We start from the raw sequence: 18,735 nt of genomic DNA on the forward strand, positions 1-18,735 counted from the left end.
AGATGTCCAATAGATTAGTGAGTTGTTGCAACAAGTATAGTACTTGTTGCAACAGGTAATCCACTTGTTGCAGCAACTAACTGATCTGTTGAAGTCGACTTCAGTTTTTTGGGTTTTGTTGGACTGAAGCTGAATCTAACATATCAGTGAGTTGTTGCAACAAGTAAACTACTTGTTGCAATAGGTAGTACATTACTTGCAGCAACTCACAAATCTATTGCAACTTATTCATATGACGTATTTAGCAACAATTACTATAGAAGTTGCAACGACTACATAATCTGTTGTAACTGTGGCAGCAACTACAATAGTTGTTGCATAAACTACAACAGCTGTTGCAGAAACTACAATAGTTGTTGAAAAAATTTAAAATTTGTTATACAGCAGCTTTAGCACTTGTTGCAACAAGTACAATTGCTACTGTAGATTGTTGGAAAATCAGCAGCAAAACCCAGATAAATAATTGAAACAAAACAACAATATTTTACTTACCAAATGAGCGGAAATCACTTATGAAGTAATGCCCAGCCAAAACATTGCAAAATCTGGTGGTTTCGTTTTTTTCTTTGTTGAGCAAATTCTTCAAAATGGCGCAGCAGTGGAAGAAAAATAAGCAAGGGAAGCAGCAATATTTATGAAGTAATGCCCAGGTAGACACGAACGAAATCCAGCCATAAAATTGCAAAATCTGGTGGTTTCATTTTTTCTTTTATTGAGCAAATTCTTCAAAATGGCGCAGCAATGTAAGAAGAAGAAGCAGGGGAAGCAGCAATGGAAGTCAAGGAAGAAGAATGGAGGGAAAAAGAATGAGAACGAGCGGATGGAGAAGAAGGAGGAGGAGGAGGAGGAAAAACAAGAAGAATGGAGCGAAAAGAGCAAAAACGGGTGCGGCTATTGGTGCCTTTTTTTTTGTTGACCCATTTTGTTTTTTCGAGTTTATATTGGTTGGGTCAAAGTGTTAAAAATAAAACTTGGGGGCAAAGTGTTAAAAATAAAGCTTACGGTCAAATTGTTAAAAACGAAACTATTGGGCAAGTCCAAAACTCTTTAATCACTAATAAAAAAACATCACCTCTACTCAATAATTAAAACTTGATTCACCTCTACTCAATTTTAAAACTTAAAGGTCACCTATAATTTAATGCCCCATGAGAGTAACGACATTCTACAGATTACGTAGCAACTAAGTACACTTTTGAATAGCAAATGGACAAAAACGTTTCCTGGTTTCACACCTTTTCTATTTTTGAAATCGAGCTAGTAGGTGAGCAGTGACCTTGTCGTAATATCGAGCTAAGTTTATTTATTTTTAGATCTGAATCTTAATTATTTAAATATCTTGTTAAGTGTGTTTGTTTTTAAAATTTTGCAATCACTTAATGGCCTGAATATATCTGAATGATTAAAGATGGACATAATATATAAACAGGCTCTCAAGCTTAGCCTCAGCTGGCAACTTGTATAAAGTTGAACACGTAAACACAAATGCTGACGTGGCACATAAATTTTATAGGTGTCTAGATGATCATTTTGTAAGTTGGAGTGTTCAATTAACAAAGTGGAGACAAGTTGAGGTGTCGACTTGTGCACATCCAAAGTTGGAGGGCATGCTTGCCAGCCAAGTTTGATGGCCTATTTATGCCTTATAGATGTGTAACAAAGTCGGTCTCATTTGTTTTCGTTAAGATTAAGACGTCTGAATCTGAATGCACATCTGAATTATTAAGATGTTGTCTCTAGGTCTGAACACTGAATGATTAAGACTGTTTGTTTTTCATTATCTGAATGTGCATAATGTATTTATTTAAACATAATAAATATACAATTCAAATTAAAAAGTAACTAAATAGTAGAAGATAAATACAAATTTAATAAAATAAAATATTATTTGATAAATAAAAATGAAACATTTATGTTCACTAGTAATGGTGGAGATATTTTGTAGTCGTGGTGGGTGGGGGTGGAGGGTGGGGGTGGAGGGGTGTGGGTAGTGGGTAGTGGGTGGTTGGGGTGTGAGGTGGGAGGTAGCGGGGGTGGGAGTGTGATTGATGGTGGGGTTGGTGGGGAGTGGGGTTAGTGGTGGGAGGTGGGGGTAGTGGGAATGGGTGGTGCGGCGTGGGGGTTGGTGGTGTGGGGTGGGATTGGGGTTAGTGGTGGGGTGGGGATTGGGGTTGGGTGGGTGGTGGGGTGGGGTTTGAGTGTAGAGTGGGTGGGGGTGGGGTTGAGGTGGAAGGTTGGAGTTGGGGTTGGAGCTGGTGATAAAAAAGTTCCATACAAAAATACCACTTAATTATATTAAGACTTGGTTCAAGATCTTAATGATTAAGACCTATTCAGACCCAATAAGTGCTTAGATCTTAATGCAAACAAATGCACTTAATGGCTTAAGGTCTGAACCATTTAGATTCAGATCTCCAATAAGTGCAAACAAATGAGGCCGGACCGGACCACTTAGAATGGACCGGACCACTTAGATTTCAACTTACCAGGTAACAGCTTCAGTCTTGAATTATACAGCAGCACCGGATCCCCTTTTTGAAAGTCTCTCTTGAGGATCTTCTTATCATGGTAATGTTTCATCCTCTTTATACAGTGCTGCACTTTCGTAGGCCTGGTATCAGAATTCATCCATCTCGTCAAGTTGAAACAACCTGAGTTTGGCAGCTTCTTCCCAATTCATGTTCAATTTCTTCAAGGCCCACATGGCCTTATGTTCAAGTTCAACTGGCGCTATTGCATACTTCTCCATCAATCCCGTAAAATATATGCTCGTTTGCAAAAGTGAGAGCCACCATCACTGATTATCGCCCTTGGGGTGCCAAAATGAGCAAATATGTTCTTTTTCAAGAATCCGATGACACTCCTAGCTTCGTTATTAGGTAAAGCCACCGGTTCTACTTATTTAGAAACATCATCAACAACCACCAAGATCTACTTCATACCACAAGAGCTCACAAAGGGTCCCATAAAATCAATCCCCCAGACATCGAATACCTCAACTTCCATCACAAAGTTCATAGGCATCTCTTGCCTCCTTAAGATGTCTATCTAAAAACTTTTAGAAAAATGACCATTCACCAATTTTATCTATTCACTGCTAACCATTACCGTTATTCTTAATTATTTAATATAACATCTTAATATTCAGATGTTCATTTCAATTTAAACATCTACATAATGCACACCTTAATATTTAGATGCAGAGTCTTAATCTTAATAAAACAAATTAGGCCTAATACTCCTTTTGTTCATTTTTACTTGTCGAGAATAGATTTTGCACTCCCTTAAGAAATAATAAATGAGTTGTATATTTTATCATAATACTCATATTAGTGGGCATATAGTCTTTATGGACTTAAGAATGATTTGCGGAGTGAGTTGTAACTGCTAAGAGTATATTTTTTTTAAAAAAATATCTCTTGATATACTAAAATGGACAAGTAAAAATGAAATATAATTTTTTATATACGGACAAGTAAAATTTAACAGAGGGAGTATATACTTCATAGAAGTTGCAATTTGGCTTTGGATACTTATTTCTTGCACTAATTTCCAATAAATTTCTCAAAATTTTTATAATGTTACTGTTTGATAAGGTTACGGAATCAACAAATTTCCCGACCATTAATATCTACAGTCTTACTATACTCTCCTGATTTCATAATAAGTGATATTTTTGTTCAAAATAAGTAGTGTTTTACGAAATCAAGAAGGCAATGATTTTATTTTCTTTCAAATTTACCCATATTAAATAAATGAAGTTTTATATAACCAAGCAATCATTAAAGATCTAGTCCATCCATTTAATATGGTGTTTTTACCTTTCCATTTTGGTCCAAAAAAGGTGGCTTTTTTCGCAAAATCAATAAGATATTGATTTTTTTTTCATTTTACCCTTATTTAAATAAATGGAGGTTAATTTTACATAACTAAGAAACCATTCAAGATCTACTTTCTTCTTTTCAAGGCATTTAATTAAGGGTAAGTAAAAATACTTATTACTTTCTAGCGGTGAATAGTTTTCTTAAGCGGTGTGTCCAAGCTAAAAACATCACTTATTATGCAACGGGGAGAGTACTTCTTTTTTCGAGGCATTTAATTAAGGTAAGTTAGTAAAAACACTTCTTAATTTCTAGCAGTGACTAGTTTTCTTAAGGGGTATGCCCAAGCTGAAAGCACCAGCTACTATGAAACGGAGAGAGTAATATCTACAGTTTAAGCTTTACATAATCGCTATTGAATTTTAAGACCAATAATTCTTCCGTTGGTACTTTTGTATTTCACAATATTAGTTAGTCTCACTATCGCAAACTATCTGTCGTGATTTCTAAAATTAGTTGTCAATTATTTATAGTTTTAAAAGCCCAACAAAATTAATTATTGTTTTCATTTTACCCTTAGCAGTAGTTGTTCTTGAAGACTACAAACACCACAATTTTTATTGTTCCCTATTTTTAATCAAGTCTACAATGTTACCATGAATTGTACGCCTTTCGATACAACTTCATCCTATGTGATTTTATGTCTACCATCCCCTATTATTCATTACCATAGTTTCACACTAACGGACTGGTGCATTATTTATAGGTCAATGCAGGACATGTTCAAATCATCTCAAGCAACATTCTTGACCATGTCAACCATCTAGTTTAACTCATATGAGTAACGACTTAATCTATCATTCTGTTTTCTTGAAACAACGAACTTAGATATCAAAATTTTCTACATTCTGACACTCTAATCCTGTCTAGTCCTAAAAATCTTACTCTCTAAGATGTTTTTCCTTAGTTCAAGCTTTTGGTTGACTCACTTGTTAGTTTCGTCAATTAACATCAATTAATATGATAAATCGTGGGATCTTATCTTGTATTGTGTTGCAAGGCAAGTTCAGTTCTAGGTGCAATCACATTTAACAATGAAGAAGATTCTTGACCGAAGTGCTACTCAATGTGGAGAAAAATGTTTAACCATACTCAACATTCTTGTTGTTGCATACTTAAAAGCAAAAAAACAATATATTTTAAAACCATTTTTCATCTGTGTGAAGGATATTGAGATAGCTTCTTCCTTCTCTGTGTGTGGGTTAGCCCTTGATCGGATAATTATTCTTATTTAAAAGTCAAAAAGGAGAGTTCTTTTCACTTTAACAACTGTGTTTTTTCTAACAACCCGAAAGGCGATTCCCCCTACTATCTACAACTCCAGACGCGACAAGAGTGCTTATTCCCCCAAAAAAAGATTCATTCCCCTTCTCTTCCCGACGATCGGTAATTCTTTCTAACAGCTCCATCTGCCCATCTGAGAACGACGCCCTTCTTGCAAAAGCTCTTCTTACGCTAACCCTGTTCGTGGGATCTTTTATCCTTTCCTTCTTCCTAGGACAGTAAGAATGGAATTGCCTGAATGATATCAGTCAGAGCGCATTCCCTCACAGCTTCTTTTCTTCTCAAGCACTTGCTATTTCATCTTCTCTTAGATAGGCTATCTTCCGATTCAATGCCATCAAAATGTCCTTAGCATGCCTACTTTTCCTTATTAGTTCAAATAGCCCTAGCTAGATTCTCAAGCTCTGATAAACCCGCAACAAGAACAGCCTTTATTTTATGCCGAAAGGACTAAGAGCTCTTATTCCGCAGTCTTTAGCACATAGCAGTCGACGCAGTACTGATTCCTGGCGGTTCCGCGAATCTTCCTAGAAATTCCATTCCTAAAAAACCCGGCAATCGTAGACTGCTTTGGTTTATCTAGTCTTGCTAAATGAAAGGCACCCGCTCTTATTCCACACAGTAAAAGAGAAAGGCCGTCTTCTCAAAGTCCGTACCTGTACAGAAGAGACCAGACCTTGGGAAGGCATCACCTATGCTAGAAGGCTTAACAGTCCCCAGATCTCTTTTGTGCTCGGCTTGATGCTATCTCAGATGTCCATTCAAAAAGAGCTATTGGGGGCAGCCCTACTAATTCGTATTCGTCTTTTAAGACAGGAGCTCCTAGGTTAGCTTGAAAGCTTTGCTTATGTCAAAACCTATTTGTCCAGTCCTTTTAATTAATCCCCTTTTACTTATAGTTAGGATCTCGATTAGCCTCTTCGATTGTTGTTAAGAGACTAAAGACCCTTCTATTCCCAAAAGCTGATGAAATAGGAGCGCATTCTTCCAAGATTGATTCAAACACATTCTTGCTAACCGCCCTTACTCCGAAAAGGGCTTATTCTATTTTCCATTTGAGGAAAGAGAAGATTAAAGTAAGAGAACATGACCGGTGCACGAAGGTCTTTTAGGATTACGTTAGTGTTAAGCGGAGAAAACAAAGTAGATCCTGCGCTAAGAAAGGGGAGTGCCCTATCTACCGAGAGAATGCAGGCAAACTCGGAAAAGAAGGAGTGGCTCCCGTCCCTAAACAAAGCACCAGTCAGCTTTTGCCTTCCTTCTAACATAAAATATACGGAGAGAGGAATCGGCATAATAAAGTAGGAAAATGGACTGAAGAAGTGCGGGAAATATTCAACAAAGAGCTTCTTCGAAATTTCGTTATCTTTTTTAAGATAGAAAGCCGAATCACTAACAAAGGAATTTTCTTTCGGGATGTTGACAACGTCAAAACAAAAAGAGAAGTTTTTTAGTGAATCGTCATTTTCTCACGATTGGGTGGGTGTGAAGTGTACTGAGGTTAAGGTACAATACCGAGCTCGAGATGTTAGAAGGTGCAAAATCAATGGGTGCAGGAGCTGCTATTGAATCCGGTCTTAGATGGTTGGATGACAGAAGAAATAGCATGATAGGAATAGCAGGTTTAATAGAGATGACATCACAATAGGATGAAGACGAGACTTCTTATCTGCTTTCACGTGGAAAAGGGATAATGTCAAAATGCCTTTGAAAGGCAACTAGTGAGAGGGATTACTTGCTAACGTATCCCTAAGGGAATATCGTCTAAGTCTAGGAGTTAGTGCATTGGATTCCTGGGCAACTGCATCTAGTAGAGTTGACTTAACATCAAGCAAATCTCCTTTCTAGTCTAGGACTTATAGCTTTGGAAATGGAATTAGTCCTGCAACTCCCCTAGCTGCACATGAATGCACAGAGAAGGCCCTCACTCGGGTTCTTTGACATCGACTCGGTTGCTAAGAAGAATGCGGGCTTAGAGCCAATAGAACTAGTGTTCCTTCGTCACCCTCTAGCGTACCGAACTTGTGAAAAGCATGATTGTTGATATGCACGGACAAAAGTAGCTGCTTAGGTTGCATATATAAGAATAGGAATCGAATCCACAGCTATTGATATTGAATCCGAAGTTCTCAAACCCGCCTTAAAAGCTGGGTAAGCCAAGGGGGGACTTTGAACTGTTAAGAGGTGCCTAGCGCTTTCATCAATATGAAAGAGGAAGCTTCTGGGCTGTACCTGTACAACTAGGGGTTGGGGGACGTTGAATAGTAAACTAAACGAAGATGACGCTGTCCAATTGGCCGAACGGAAGATCGACATGAGAAGCCGATGTTCTTGGTACAGAATCCCATGCAGATTTCTTAACAGTTTTGTTAGGCATTGGCATGAGCAAGAAAGCAGACAAGAGGAAATCAGAAGAACGGGGATTCGAATCGCCTATTTTTTCCCTTGCAAGAAAAAAAAGTAACTGAACTAAACAGTAAACAGGAGGCATAGTAGCAGAAATAGAAAGATGCCCATCCCATTGTATTTGGATTTGGAAAGAAAGAAGAAGATAGGCTCTTTATTCTTTTATAGAATCTTTTCAACAAGTGTTGTTAATCCGAAAATCGAAAATTGCGTTGCGTATATAAGAAAGGTATCCGCTCTGGCTTTTTAGGAAGAACACTGTTTGCAAGATCCGTTCTTAGTGAGAGAGTTAGGATTGAGCTTTCACTAATACTAATAGAAGAATTTTGAGTAAAGGGAGGAAAGAGCTAGGTCTCGTATAGAAGAAGAGGATTTTTCGTTTTTCGACAGGAGATGATACATAAGCGCTCTTGGTCTTCTATCTGTATCCGCTGCTCTTAGCCTTGTTAGAATCCAATGTTATAAGGAAGAATTCAATAGGCATCCCAATATCCGTTTTCTTATATAGATAAGAGATTAGCTAAAGTAATGGTCATACCCCTCCTCCCCCTCCGTTTGAGGAAGATATCTTAGGTATTCGCCTACGAGGTCTTCACATAATAGGTTGCAAAAATCCTTATTAGGAAGAAGACTTGGACAAATCCTCGGTCTTATAGAAGTAGCTAGCAAGTCTAGGCACCTGATGCATGTGAGGGTAAGGGAAGGAAGTCTCTTTGGCACGTATGAGTAGTTGTCACGAATCGAAGTTTCAAAAGCCAAAAGAGAGATTTGGAGACAAGAAAAAAGTTGGTTGAGACACGGGATGATAGGGCGGGCGGCCGACTTTCGGTACTTTCTGCCAACTCGATTTCAATACTAAGTAAGCTCCTCATCGCATAAGTAAGAAAGTTCAGCTACAAAGGGTAAAAAGAGGGGCGTTCAACCACTTGACTGTAAGGAGAGGGGCGGACGAGAGTTCTAATAATTCTCTTCCTTCCGGTCTGCGAGCGTCCCATTTTTTTCTTACTTGAATGAAGAAAGACAGAACCTCTCTTTTCGGCCACAGCCAGCAGTTCGCTTTCCACTTCCGAATACCAAAGAGCGATTGAGAGAAGAGCAGTACGTAGGACTTAAAAAGAGGGTTCCTTCCTCTCTTCACTCTCCGAATTTCGATCCTCACCTTTCTGGTGCCAAAGGCCTACCCTTCCACTTTACAGGAAGTTCTAAAGGAAGAAGTCGAAAAGGAAAAGAAAGTCACCTTTCCTGCCAACCTCCTGGCTTTATTCTTATACTGATCGAGCTGCACTATTTTCTATTCTAATAGATTCCACTTCGCTTGCTTGCACGACTTCCTCTTTGCTTAAAAAAAAGGGGGCAAGTCAAGTAAGTAAGCAGTGATCTGAACCAAAGCACAAGCTTTGAAATAGAAAGAAAGATAGAAGGAAAGCAAGAAAGAACTATCTGACTTCGCTATCTTTCTATGAGCTCCTAGGAAAGAGATCCTACTCCCAAAGAAAGGAAGCTTCAGAATAGTCATTAAGAGAGGTGACCCTCTTTTGCTTTTTCAAGCTATGAATGTAGAGATCAGGTTGAAGAGTTAAAGGGACGAAGTGGTATGAATTTGCTTGAACCTAGCGCTCGGGAGGTTGTGCTCGACCGAAAGGGTAAGGGCAAGAATACTTGGCTGGACGTAGTTCAGGATCGATGTAATTGAGACAACTAAGTAGAGGATGGGAAGATGTGAGACCGGCCAAAGGTGGTTCTATATAGCTCTTACGCTTTTACAACTCGTACTATTTTATTGGAAAGTGAAATCGTTCTTTACTCGCTACAAGTATTTCGCTCTAGCTCTCTAGTTCTCTTAGCTATCGTTACATTTTTTGACTCGTGGAAAGTGGAAAGGCAGAAGCGTCGGCTAGTCAGTCACGGACTACTTGACTTTCTTATGATGATTCAATGTTAATGACCTCATTCAATCTTTTTTTTAGCCTTCGCTATCGTAGGCTAGATGGATAGCTAGTAGTATGTGCAGCAGTCCCCTGACTATAGATAGGAAAATATGTAGAGGTGCGTACCACACTCAAGAGGGACTGAGAAGTTGACGAAGTAGCGAGCTAAATGAGAGGCTAGAGTCAAAGGCGAGCCAATGAGCTTCTCAGTTAATAAAGAGCTTCCCTTGATGTGAGCAGAACTATCTATTTGAATTATGTTGAAAGCGGTCCTCCTTTCCTGCTTTGAGGAGTAGATTGAAGGGCTTATCGCTTCTCCTACTGCTGCTCCCGGCCCCATCCCGCAACCGACCGATCTGCTGCCAACACTTTAGAAAGATCGTTTTTGTTCAACATTTCTTTTTTTTTTTCTAGAAGTAGGGAAAGTAAGAGAAGAGTGAATGAAGGCCCCCACGGAGCGGTAAGGAGATCGATGAGTTTTTCATCTTCCTCTTTATGTATGAAAAACACTTCTTACTTTCTAGCAGTGACTAGTTTTCTTAAGGGGTATGCCCAAGCTGAAAGCACTAGCTACTATGAAACGGAGAGAGTAATATCTACAGTTTAAGCTTTACATAATCGCTATTGAATTTTAAGACCAATAATTCTTCCGTTGGTACTTTCGTATTTCACAATATTAGTTAGTCTCACTATCGCAAACTATCTGTCGTGATTTCTAAATTTAGTTGTCAATTATTCAATTATTTATAGTTTTAAAAGCTCAACAAAATTAATTATTGTTTTCATTTTACCCTTAGCAGTAGTTGTTCTTGAAGACTACAAACACCACAATTTTTATTGTTCCCTATTTTTAATCAAGTCTACAATGTTACCATGAATTGTACGCCTTTCGATACAACTTCATCTTATGTGATTTTATGTCTACCATCCCCTATTATTCATTACCATAGTTTCACACTGACGGACTGGTGCATTATTTATAGGTCAATGCAGGACATGTTCAAATCATCTCAAGCAACATTCTTGACCATTTCAACCATCTAGTTTAACTCATATGAGTAACAACTTAATCTATCATTCTGTTTTCTTGAAACAACGAACTTAGATATCAAAATTTTCTGCATTCTGACACTCTAATCCTGTCTAGTCCTAAAACTCTTACTCTCTAAGATGTTTTTCCTTAGTTCAAGCTTTTGGTTGACTCACTTGTTAGTTTCGTCAATTAACATCAATTAATATGATAAATCGTGGGATCTTATCTTGTATTGTGTTGCAAGGCAAGTTCAGTTCTAGGTGCAATCACATTTAACAATGATGAAGATTCTTGACTGAAGTGCTACTCAATGTGGAGATAAATGTTTAACCATACTCAACATTCTTGTTGTTGCATACTTAAAAGCAAAAAAACAATATATTTTAAAACCATTTTTAACCCATAATACTTTTAACCTTATTTTTAAACATGACAAACATAATTCATATATTGAAGAATATGTGAAAAGGGTGGATTAAATTTATGTTGCCAGAAAATTCGGGTCAAGGGATGTTTGTTATGGTTTCTTTGATTTTCTAGCATAATTAGAGTTACTTTTCTTAGTATAAAAGGTCTCTCACATATTTGACTAATCATTTTCTTGGAGTAAAAGGTTTTGAACTTTTCTAAATTGAGGATCTTTTCTTCGTACAACACACTATGACATCCACAATGTAAATCACTTTTTTTTCTTCCCAATCACTAGTGAATTTTTTTATTATTTCCAACATTTGAATCTTTTTAATAGTACAACTATTTTTATGTATATAATCATAGACTCCTAATTATGTTGTAACAATTTCTAATAGCTCCAGCCTGAGTACTGCTATTAGCCTCCTTCTGCACCTCACAAATGCAGTGTCCATCGCGGGACGATAAAAGTTAGAACACTCCTCAGATATTTTGTGGTTCACCCATGAAGGATGAACCTTCCACACTCTTCAAGCCTATTGTGATGAGTATCAAAAAAATCATGAGGAGCAATGTGATGAATGCCTTTCTCATTGCCATGTTAAAAGTGTACAACAGTGGTTTGTACTGTAGATCACTTAAAGAGTCTTGTTTCGGGGAAAAAAAATTTCTCTTGATAATTTTAATTTATATTCTTTTATATTAGTTTTTATTTATGTAGGTCAATTGACCAGATTATTATAGAATATTATGCATCTTTTACTATACTTCTCCTTATTGTTTGATTTATTATCATTCAAGATTTGTTTTGTTTGCTTCCTCATGACTCCAATGTTATTTCAAATCCAACAACAATATTGATGTTAACCATACGAAGAAGAATATTTCAAAATTTTGTAAAGGAATCCTCCTCCATTCTTTATACTAATATATATATAAAATTAATCTTTATTAACTTTTTTCATTTCTTCGTTCTTTTATTGCTGTTGTGATTTTATTCCATTTTACTTTCTTATTTGTGATAAGTGCTTTAGCAGCTGCCAAAGCAATTTAAAAATAAAAGAATGGTGTTTGCTTAAGTAAATGATTGTCCGCTGATTCTTGTTGTTTGGCATACTTTAACATTTATTATGTAAGAAAATAATTTAAAGCAGTTCGTCACAAGCTTTTTTTTTTTTTTTTTTTTTGGCTGGAAAGAGAAAGTTTTATAACTGAAATAAAGTGCAGAAGTAAAAGGTCTTTACAATGCGGGAACAGATCGAAACGATTCTATTCCTAAACAGTCTTTGTTAATGACAGATGCAATAAATGGGGGAGGGGTGTTCCAAAATAGTTCGTCACAAGCTCTTGGACTTAACTTTTAGTTATATTTTTATTTATTTTTTGCTTAATTAAAATTCCCCTACTTTTTGCTGGGCCCCTATCAATAGTGATAACTACGAATCCTCTTTCATTTGAAAGTTCCATAAATATATAGCCCAGCCACATGGCTAAATGTATCAGTTTACTGCAAAAGCAACATTCATAGACTATATTCTAAAAATCTAACCAACACCCACGCAAAATTTTATCACAAAAATCAGTTTCGAATTCAAACTCACTTCTTTAAGATATGATGGATTACCTTTCTAATCTAATTTTCACTATCCAAATCTTACGAAAATATTTTTGTCAGTTTTTCTTTTAGGTTATCCGCCGATTGAAAACGTGAAGAGGGAATAAAATAAAACCAACAAAATCAGTATATGATATTTCGAATAAAATTAGATGATAACTGTTTCGTCTGATATTTGTAGAACGTTGGACAACTCTAAGTTGCCTTATTATGCTCAAATAATAGAGGAGTTTCTAACATCAATCAATTTTTCCTTCTGTGTATTTATTTAATAGATCTACAAGTTAGGCTAAATCGGGTAAAATAATGAAATGTGGGCTTAAATTAGTTAGAAAAACAGCCGACCAGTACTTTTTAGTAGCAATTTTTTCCTTTGTAAAGTTGTTTCGCCTTTCTTTTCTTTTTTTTCTTCAGTTGATTTTATTTTATTCAGTTTGCTTATACGTATTTTGTCTTTTATGATTCACTTTTGGGTTATTTATTGAAAGAAAGTTACGAATTAGTGCATAATATTTTAACTGCCAAAGCATTTTTAGAAAGAATGTTGTTTGCTTAAGTAAGTGGTTTCCTGCTGAATATTCCTGTTGCTTTGGATATATTGCAATTTATTTATCAGAAAACAAAGAAGAGAATCATGCCACAACTACAAGCAATTGAACAACTTTAAGCAATAAAAATTTTCTATAAACATTTCCCATAGTTTATATTGGAGTCGCAACTACTATGAGAACTATATACTGATATTTGATATAAAAATTAAGACCTGTAATTTTTTCAAAGTGTTGAAATAATAAGTAAAATCGTGCGTGTATATTCAGTGATATATCAGTGTATACGAGCACCTAGTAGTTAGTCGATTAGGGGTTGGTTAGTTTGTTGGAGGATCAAATGATTAGTGGTCAGCTGATAGTTATAAATATCTGCTCCTACATGTAATTGATTCATTAAAGTGAAATACAATTCTAGTCTCAATTCTTTCCAATCTTTCCAAACTCCCTCCTTCATAGCTAATTGAATCCGCGATCACCATGGATGAACTCCAAGCTTCATCCATGGCTTATCTTCAATAATTTCACATGGTATCAGAGCAATTGGAGAAGAGTTTTCGAAACTCAAAATTGAAGAGAATGACATAAGGAACATCAGTTACATCACAGATTACAATCGATCATCATCATCCCTTGTATTTGCAAGCTTCTGATGTACCAGGACTTGTGTTAATCCCAGTTAAACTTACTGGACCAGAAAATTACAATTTATGGAGTAGATCGATGAGATTGGCTCTAACAGGAAAAGGAAAACTAGGTTTCATAAATGGAACTTGTATGAAAAACAGTTATATAGGAGACTTGGAGGAACTGTGTGAGAAGTGTGATGCAATTGTTCTATCATGGATAGGAAGCACAGTCTCAAGTGAGTTGATCTCTAACATTGTTTAGGCTTCAAGTGCTAAGCATATTTGGGAAGAATTCAAGGAAAGGTTTGACAGATCAAATCTTACCAGAATCAATCATATTTGGGCAGAAATAGCAAGTTTGAAACAAGGAAGTGATTCTGTGACAACGTATTACTCTAAGATGAAAGTGTTTTGGGATGAGTTGGATGTGGTGGGGCCATTGCCTAGTTGCAAGTGTGCAGAGTCAAAACCTTATGTAGAGCATCTTAGATCTCAGAGGTTGTTGATGTTCCTAATGGGATTGAATGAAAGTTACAGTAATAACAGGAATAATCTGCTGGCAAAAGGTTCTGATGTAACTTTAAATGAAGCATATACAATAGTTACACAAGAGAAAAGTCAAAGGTTATCGGGTGTGGTGGATAAGAATAAAGATAGTGCACATAGAGAAGTCCTGACCATGATGGCAGAAAGAACTCAAGGGCACAAATATAAGAAAGGAGCAGGACAGGCTGCAGGGCAAGTTTGTGGATGTTGTGATTATAGAAATCACAAAACGGAAGATTGTTATAGGCTAGTAGGATATCCTGCTAACTTCAAAAGCAAGAAGAAATGAGGTCAGTCAGAACTCAAATCCTTTGCCAATTCTACTACTGCAGATGGAACGGGAGAAAGCAATAGTACACAGCAAAAGAATGGTGGACTGTTTACACATAGCAGTACCATGAAGTACTCAGCAAGCTGGATGAATCCTCTTCCTCTAAATACATGTCTAACATGGCAGGTATAACTGCTTTATTGAAAAAAATCATTGCATGTGAATGGATTATAGACTCAGGTGCATCATATCATATCACACCTTGCAAGGAACTTCTAACTGTACTTAGAAGCCTAGGACATCAAAAAGGTAGTAAAGTTCAAATACCAACAGGTGATAGATCACAAATAACATGGGCATTGGTCCTAGATGGTCACAAGATTCAAAATGTGTTACATGTCCCAGATTTTAAGTTCAATTTGCTATCAGTATCAAAAATTACAAAGGAGTTATGTTGTGCAGCTATTTTCTTGCCTGACTTTTGAATATTTCAGGGCCTCTTCAATGGCAAGGTAATGGGGATTGGCAGAGAAAATGAAGGACTATACATTTTTAAAGAATCTAGTCAAAAAATACCACCAACAGTGGGAATACTACAACCAAGAAGGACAGTCAACTATGGCATGTGAGGCTAGGACCCCCTTTAATAGGAGCAATGAAGCACATTCCATCACTCAACCTTAAACTAGATGATAATATTCAGGATAATTGTGAGGTTTGTCCATTACCTTAGCATCATAGACTGAAGTTTCACATTGATAAGAATAAAATTGCTACTGTTTTTCAACTTGTACACTTCGATCTATGGGGTCCTTACAGAAAGCTAACTTATGATAATGGACAATATTTTGTTACTCTGGTAGATGATTTTAGCAAATGTACTTGGGTTTACCTTATCAAATCCAAATGTGAAGTGTACAATGGGTTGAAAGATTTCCTTTATATGATAAATAATCAACTTGACTGCAGCATTAAGACAATCAGATCAGACAATGGCACAGAGTTTTTCAATTCCAACTGTGTTGAATTGCTTGCTTCATATGGTATTGTACATCAAAGTAGTTTCCTATATACACCTCAAAAAAATAGTACAGTAGAAAGAAAGCATAGACGCATCTTAGAGGTAGCAAGAGCCTTGAGATTTCAAAGTGTTATTCCCATTGATTTCTAGGGAGATTTTGTAAGGACAGCATGTGCTTAATTAATGAACTGCCTACCCTAGTTCTGGCGGGCAAGAGTCCCTAGGAATGTTTGTTTGGTAAAGCACCTCAACTTTATCATTTAAGGGTATTTGGTTGCGTTTGTTATGCAAGAAAACTACCTAGAGGTAATAAATTTGCTGAAAGAGCTAAGAGGGCAGTACTAGTTGGCTATTCTGAAACTCAGAAAGACTACAGGTTGTATGACTTGGTGTCACGACCCACTTTCACAAAATCGCGCGGGCACCTACCTATTGGACTTCGATAGGCGAACCCTTAACCCAACATTCACAAACACAGTATAAATAGCGAAAGAAGATAAAGTAACGTAAGTCTGACATATGAATATATAATAAATGCGGGAGTAAATCCAAAAACCACCTCAGTATCTGGTCAGGTCATCCAAGAGCATCTAACTAAAATCTATAAGCCTGGAAGCAGTAATAATACATCAATAGTCTCAAATATGTCTCAAAATAGCAAAATAATATATAATAAAAGAAGAGCCTTCGGGTAGCGAAGCATCCACGTGCTCACCCCAACAGACTCGAATCAGCAACCTCGAACTCCCAACCACGAGGGGTAAATGTCGATCCCACCTGATACTCTGCATTCATAAAAGAATGCAGCAAGTGCAGGTCAGTACAAACAACATGTACTGGTAGGTATCATCGGCTAACTAATATTAGCTAACATATACTAAGACAGTAAAGTAAAATAAACAGGTAAATCAACAAGGTATAAGTCAATGCGAGCCAGTGGCCAAGTACAAATCATCACCTATGTTATAGCATCTAAACCCAACTGTGCCGAGTCTTAGTATAGTCAATCCAAACCAGTACATCACAATAGCATCACAACAAGTCATCGCCTATGTTATAACATCTAAGCCTAACTGTGCCAAGTCTCAGTATAATCAACATCGAATCTGTGTAGCACAAGGTATCACAACCATCACAAGAATATCACAGTGAAGCCAAATGATCCAATGCAATGCAGTAATGTATGATGTGTGAATGCAGTGTACACATGTACTCCGATGATGGAACATCACATCTCGGCAGCACAACCCATGGGGGAACCGTAAAGTCCATGTACCTCACGATTCCGGCAACAACCTCGGCAATCGCTACCTCACGGTTCCGGCAACAACCTCAGCAATCGCTACACTTATATGTCGACTCCGGTATAAACATCGAACATCGGTACTCACGTCACTCTCATCCAACTGAGCCCAGCTCGTAACAGTATTTCCTCAAGTACTATCAATATATCAATAGTATATCATGAAGGATGAGAATGCGTGCAATGTATGAGTTCAATGTCAATAATCAAATCAATCTCAAAAGTACCACACATGGCACACAAGTAATATCAATGATAAGGCTACACAATAAACCATAATGGAATCACAATTCTCAACAGTACCTCCCAGGCACACAAGTAATATCAATAATAATGCTACACAATAAGCCATCTCACAATCCTCGTCTCAAAGCAACAACAAGTAAGGTGCTAACAATATCATCATCAAGATAAATCACTAGTCATCAATATCTACCATCTGCAAGTGGGAACAAACCAACAACAATAGAACAAGATAAGTTACAACACAACGGGGTAGCTAACCCCAATCACACAACAGGGCCTAACCTAAGATAATATCTGTCACCACCCAACTGGAGGGCCGTGATGAGCTGACCGTACTAGTCAAATACCATCTGACGGACATCATTATGAATATAGGTGGGCCGATAGGGCCATCATATGATACTTGATAGATTCATAAAGTAAACATGTCTGTATCAGATAGTCTGAAAGACTCATCTATATAGATATGCTGGACATATTATACGAGCCAATAAGGCTGTCATGACACCTATGTGACAACATATGAAACATCTATTCTGGACATTATCTGACTGTACATAACTTTCTACAAGCCTCTACTGGAAAACATACATAACGTGGTCGGGATAGGGCCCTGCCATACCCATGCATAAGCATATACATATATATAGACTATACTGACTCCTGGCACCTCCGAAAGAAATGGGGTCCAACAACCTTGACCGCTGAGCTGACATCCTAATAGATGGGTCACCAACCTTTATCTTGAGATCTGCGGGCATGAACGCACCCCCAGGCAATAAGGGAGTCAGTAGGAATAATGTACCGAGTATGTAAGGCCTGAAAGCACCATATGTAAGAGACATGAACGATATATGAGACTGGGGAGTAATTCTGTAAATCTGAGTATCTTTGTGAGTCATAAAGTACATAATGTCATGTATATGCGTATGTAATCTATATATCTCTGTATACCTCTGGGAATCATGAAACATGTAAGTATCATGCTTATGCATATAAAACATGAGGTCATACGTAAATATGTGCATATATCATCATCAAGCCTCTGAAGGCATCCCATTGTAATATATCATATCGGCTCCTCGGTGGGCATCATCATCATCGTATGCCAGCTGATCAGGTGGTGATGCGTATATAACGCCTATCCCTTTCCCCATACCCCATACCCCATATACATATAATATACGCGTATATAAATCCTTCCAGTCATGGGTCAATGTACATATGTATAAATGAATGCAATGCATAAGTAAAATGAATAAATAGAACTCTCGGAGTGACATAAAGTCGTGCTACTTTCGATAAAAATCTTTGAGCTAATATCATCAATATACGCAATCTCAAGACCCATGAACAAAAGGAATAATCATAAAAGGGGTACAGTAACATCAAAGACTAGAGTACTCCTAATGTTTCTAAGAGTAGAGTGATATGAAAGTCCGTTCATTCATTCATTTGTTCATATTACAAGGATCATGCCAAAATGAAATAAAGGATAGCCTTAACATACCTTGTCGCTTACTTAAACGTCCCACCTTCACTTCCCGAGCTTGCAAATCTATATTCAATATGATATACACCACAATCAGGCTACATACAACACTTATAAACTC

The 18,735-nt window shown here is 37.2% G+C and overlaps 1 protein-coding gene across 1 annotated transcript in view; it reads left to right on the forward strand.

The window, feature by feature from the left end:
* Positions 1–730: 730 nt before the first annotated feature.
* LOC132608007 (uncharacterized) overlaps positions 731–18,735 on the forward strand; it is a 30,252-nt gene continuing 12,247 nt past the window's right edge. Inside the window, exons 1-7 of the mRNA XM_060322091.1 lie at positions 731–885; positions 13,645–13,741; positions 13,998–14,477; positions 14,577–14,738; positions 15,047–15,064; positions 15,286–15,430; positions 15,522–15,595. Of these exons, the coding sequence (XP_060178074.1) occupies positions 731–885; positions 13,645–13,741; positions 13,998–14,477; positions 14,577–14,738; positions 15,047–15,064; positions 15,286–15,430; positions 15,522–15,595 (1,131 nt within the window). The remainder of the gene's footprint in view (positions 886–13,644; positions 13,742–13,997; positions 14,478–14,576; positions 14,739–15,046; positions 15,065–15,285; positions 15,431–15,521; positions 15,596–18,735) is intronic.

This window comes from Lycium barbarum, chromosome 8, assembly GCF_019175385.1.
Source record: "Lycium barbarum isolate Lr01 chromosome 8, ASM1917538v2, whole genome shotgun sequence".
Classification (NCBI taxonomy): domain Eukaryota; kingdom Viridiplantae; phylum Streptophyta; class Magnoliopsida; order Solanales; family Solanaceae; genus Lycium; species Lycium barbarum.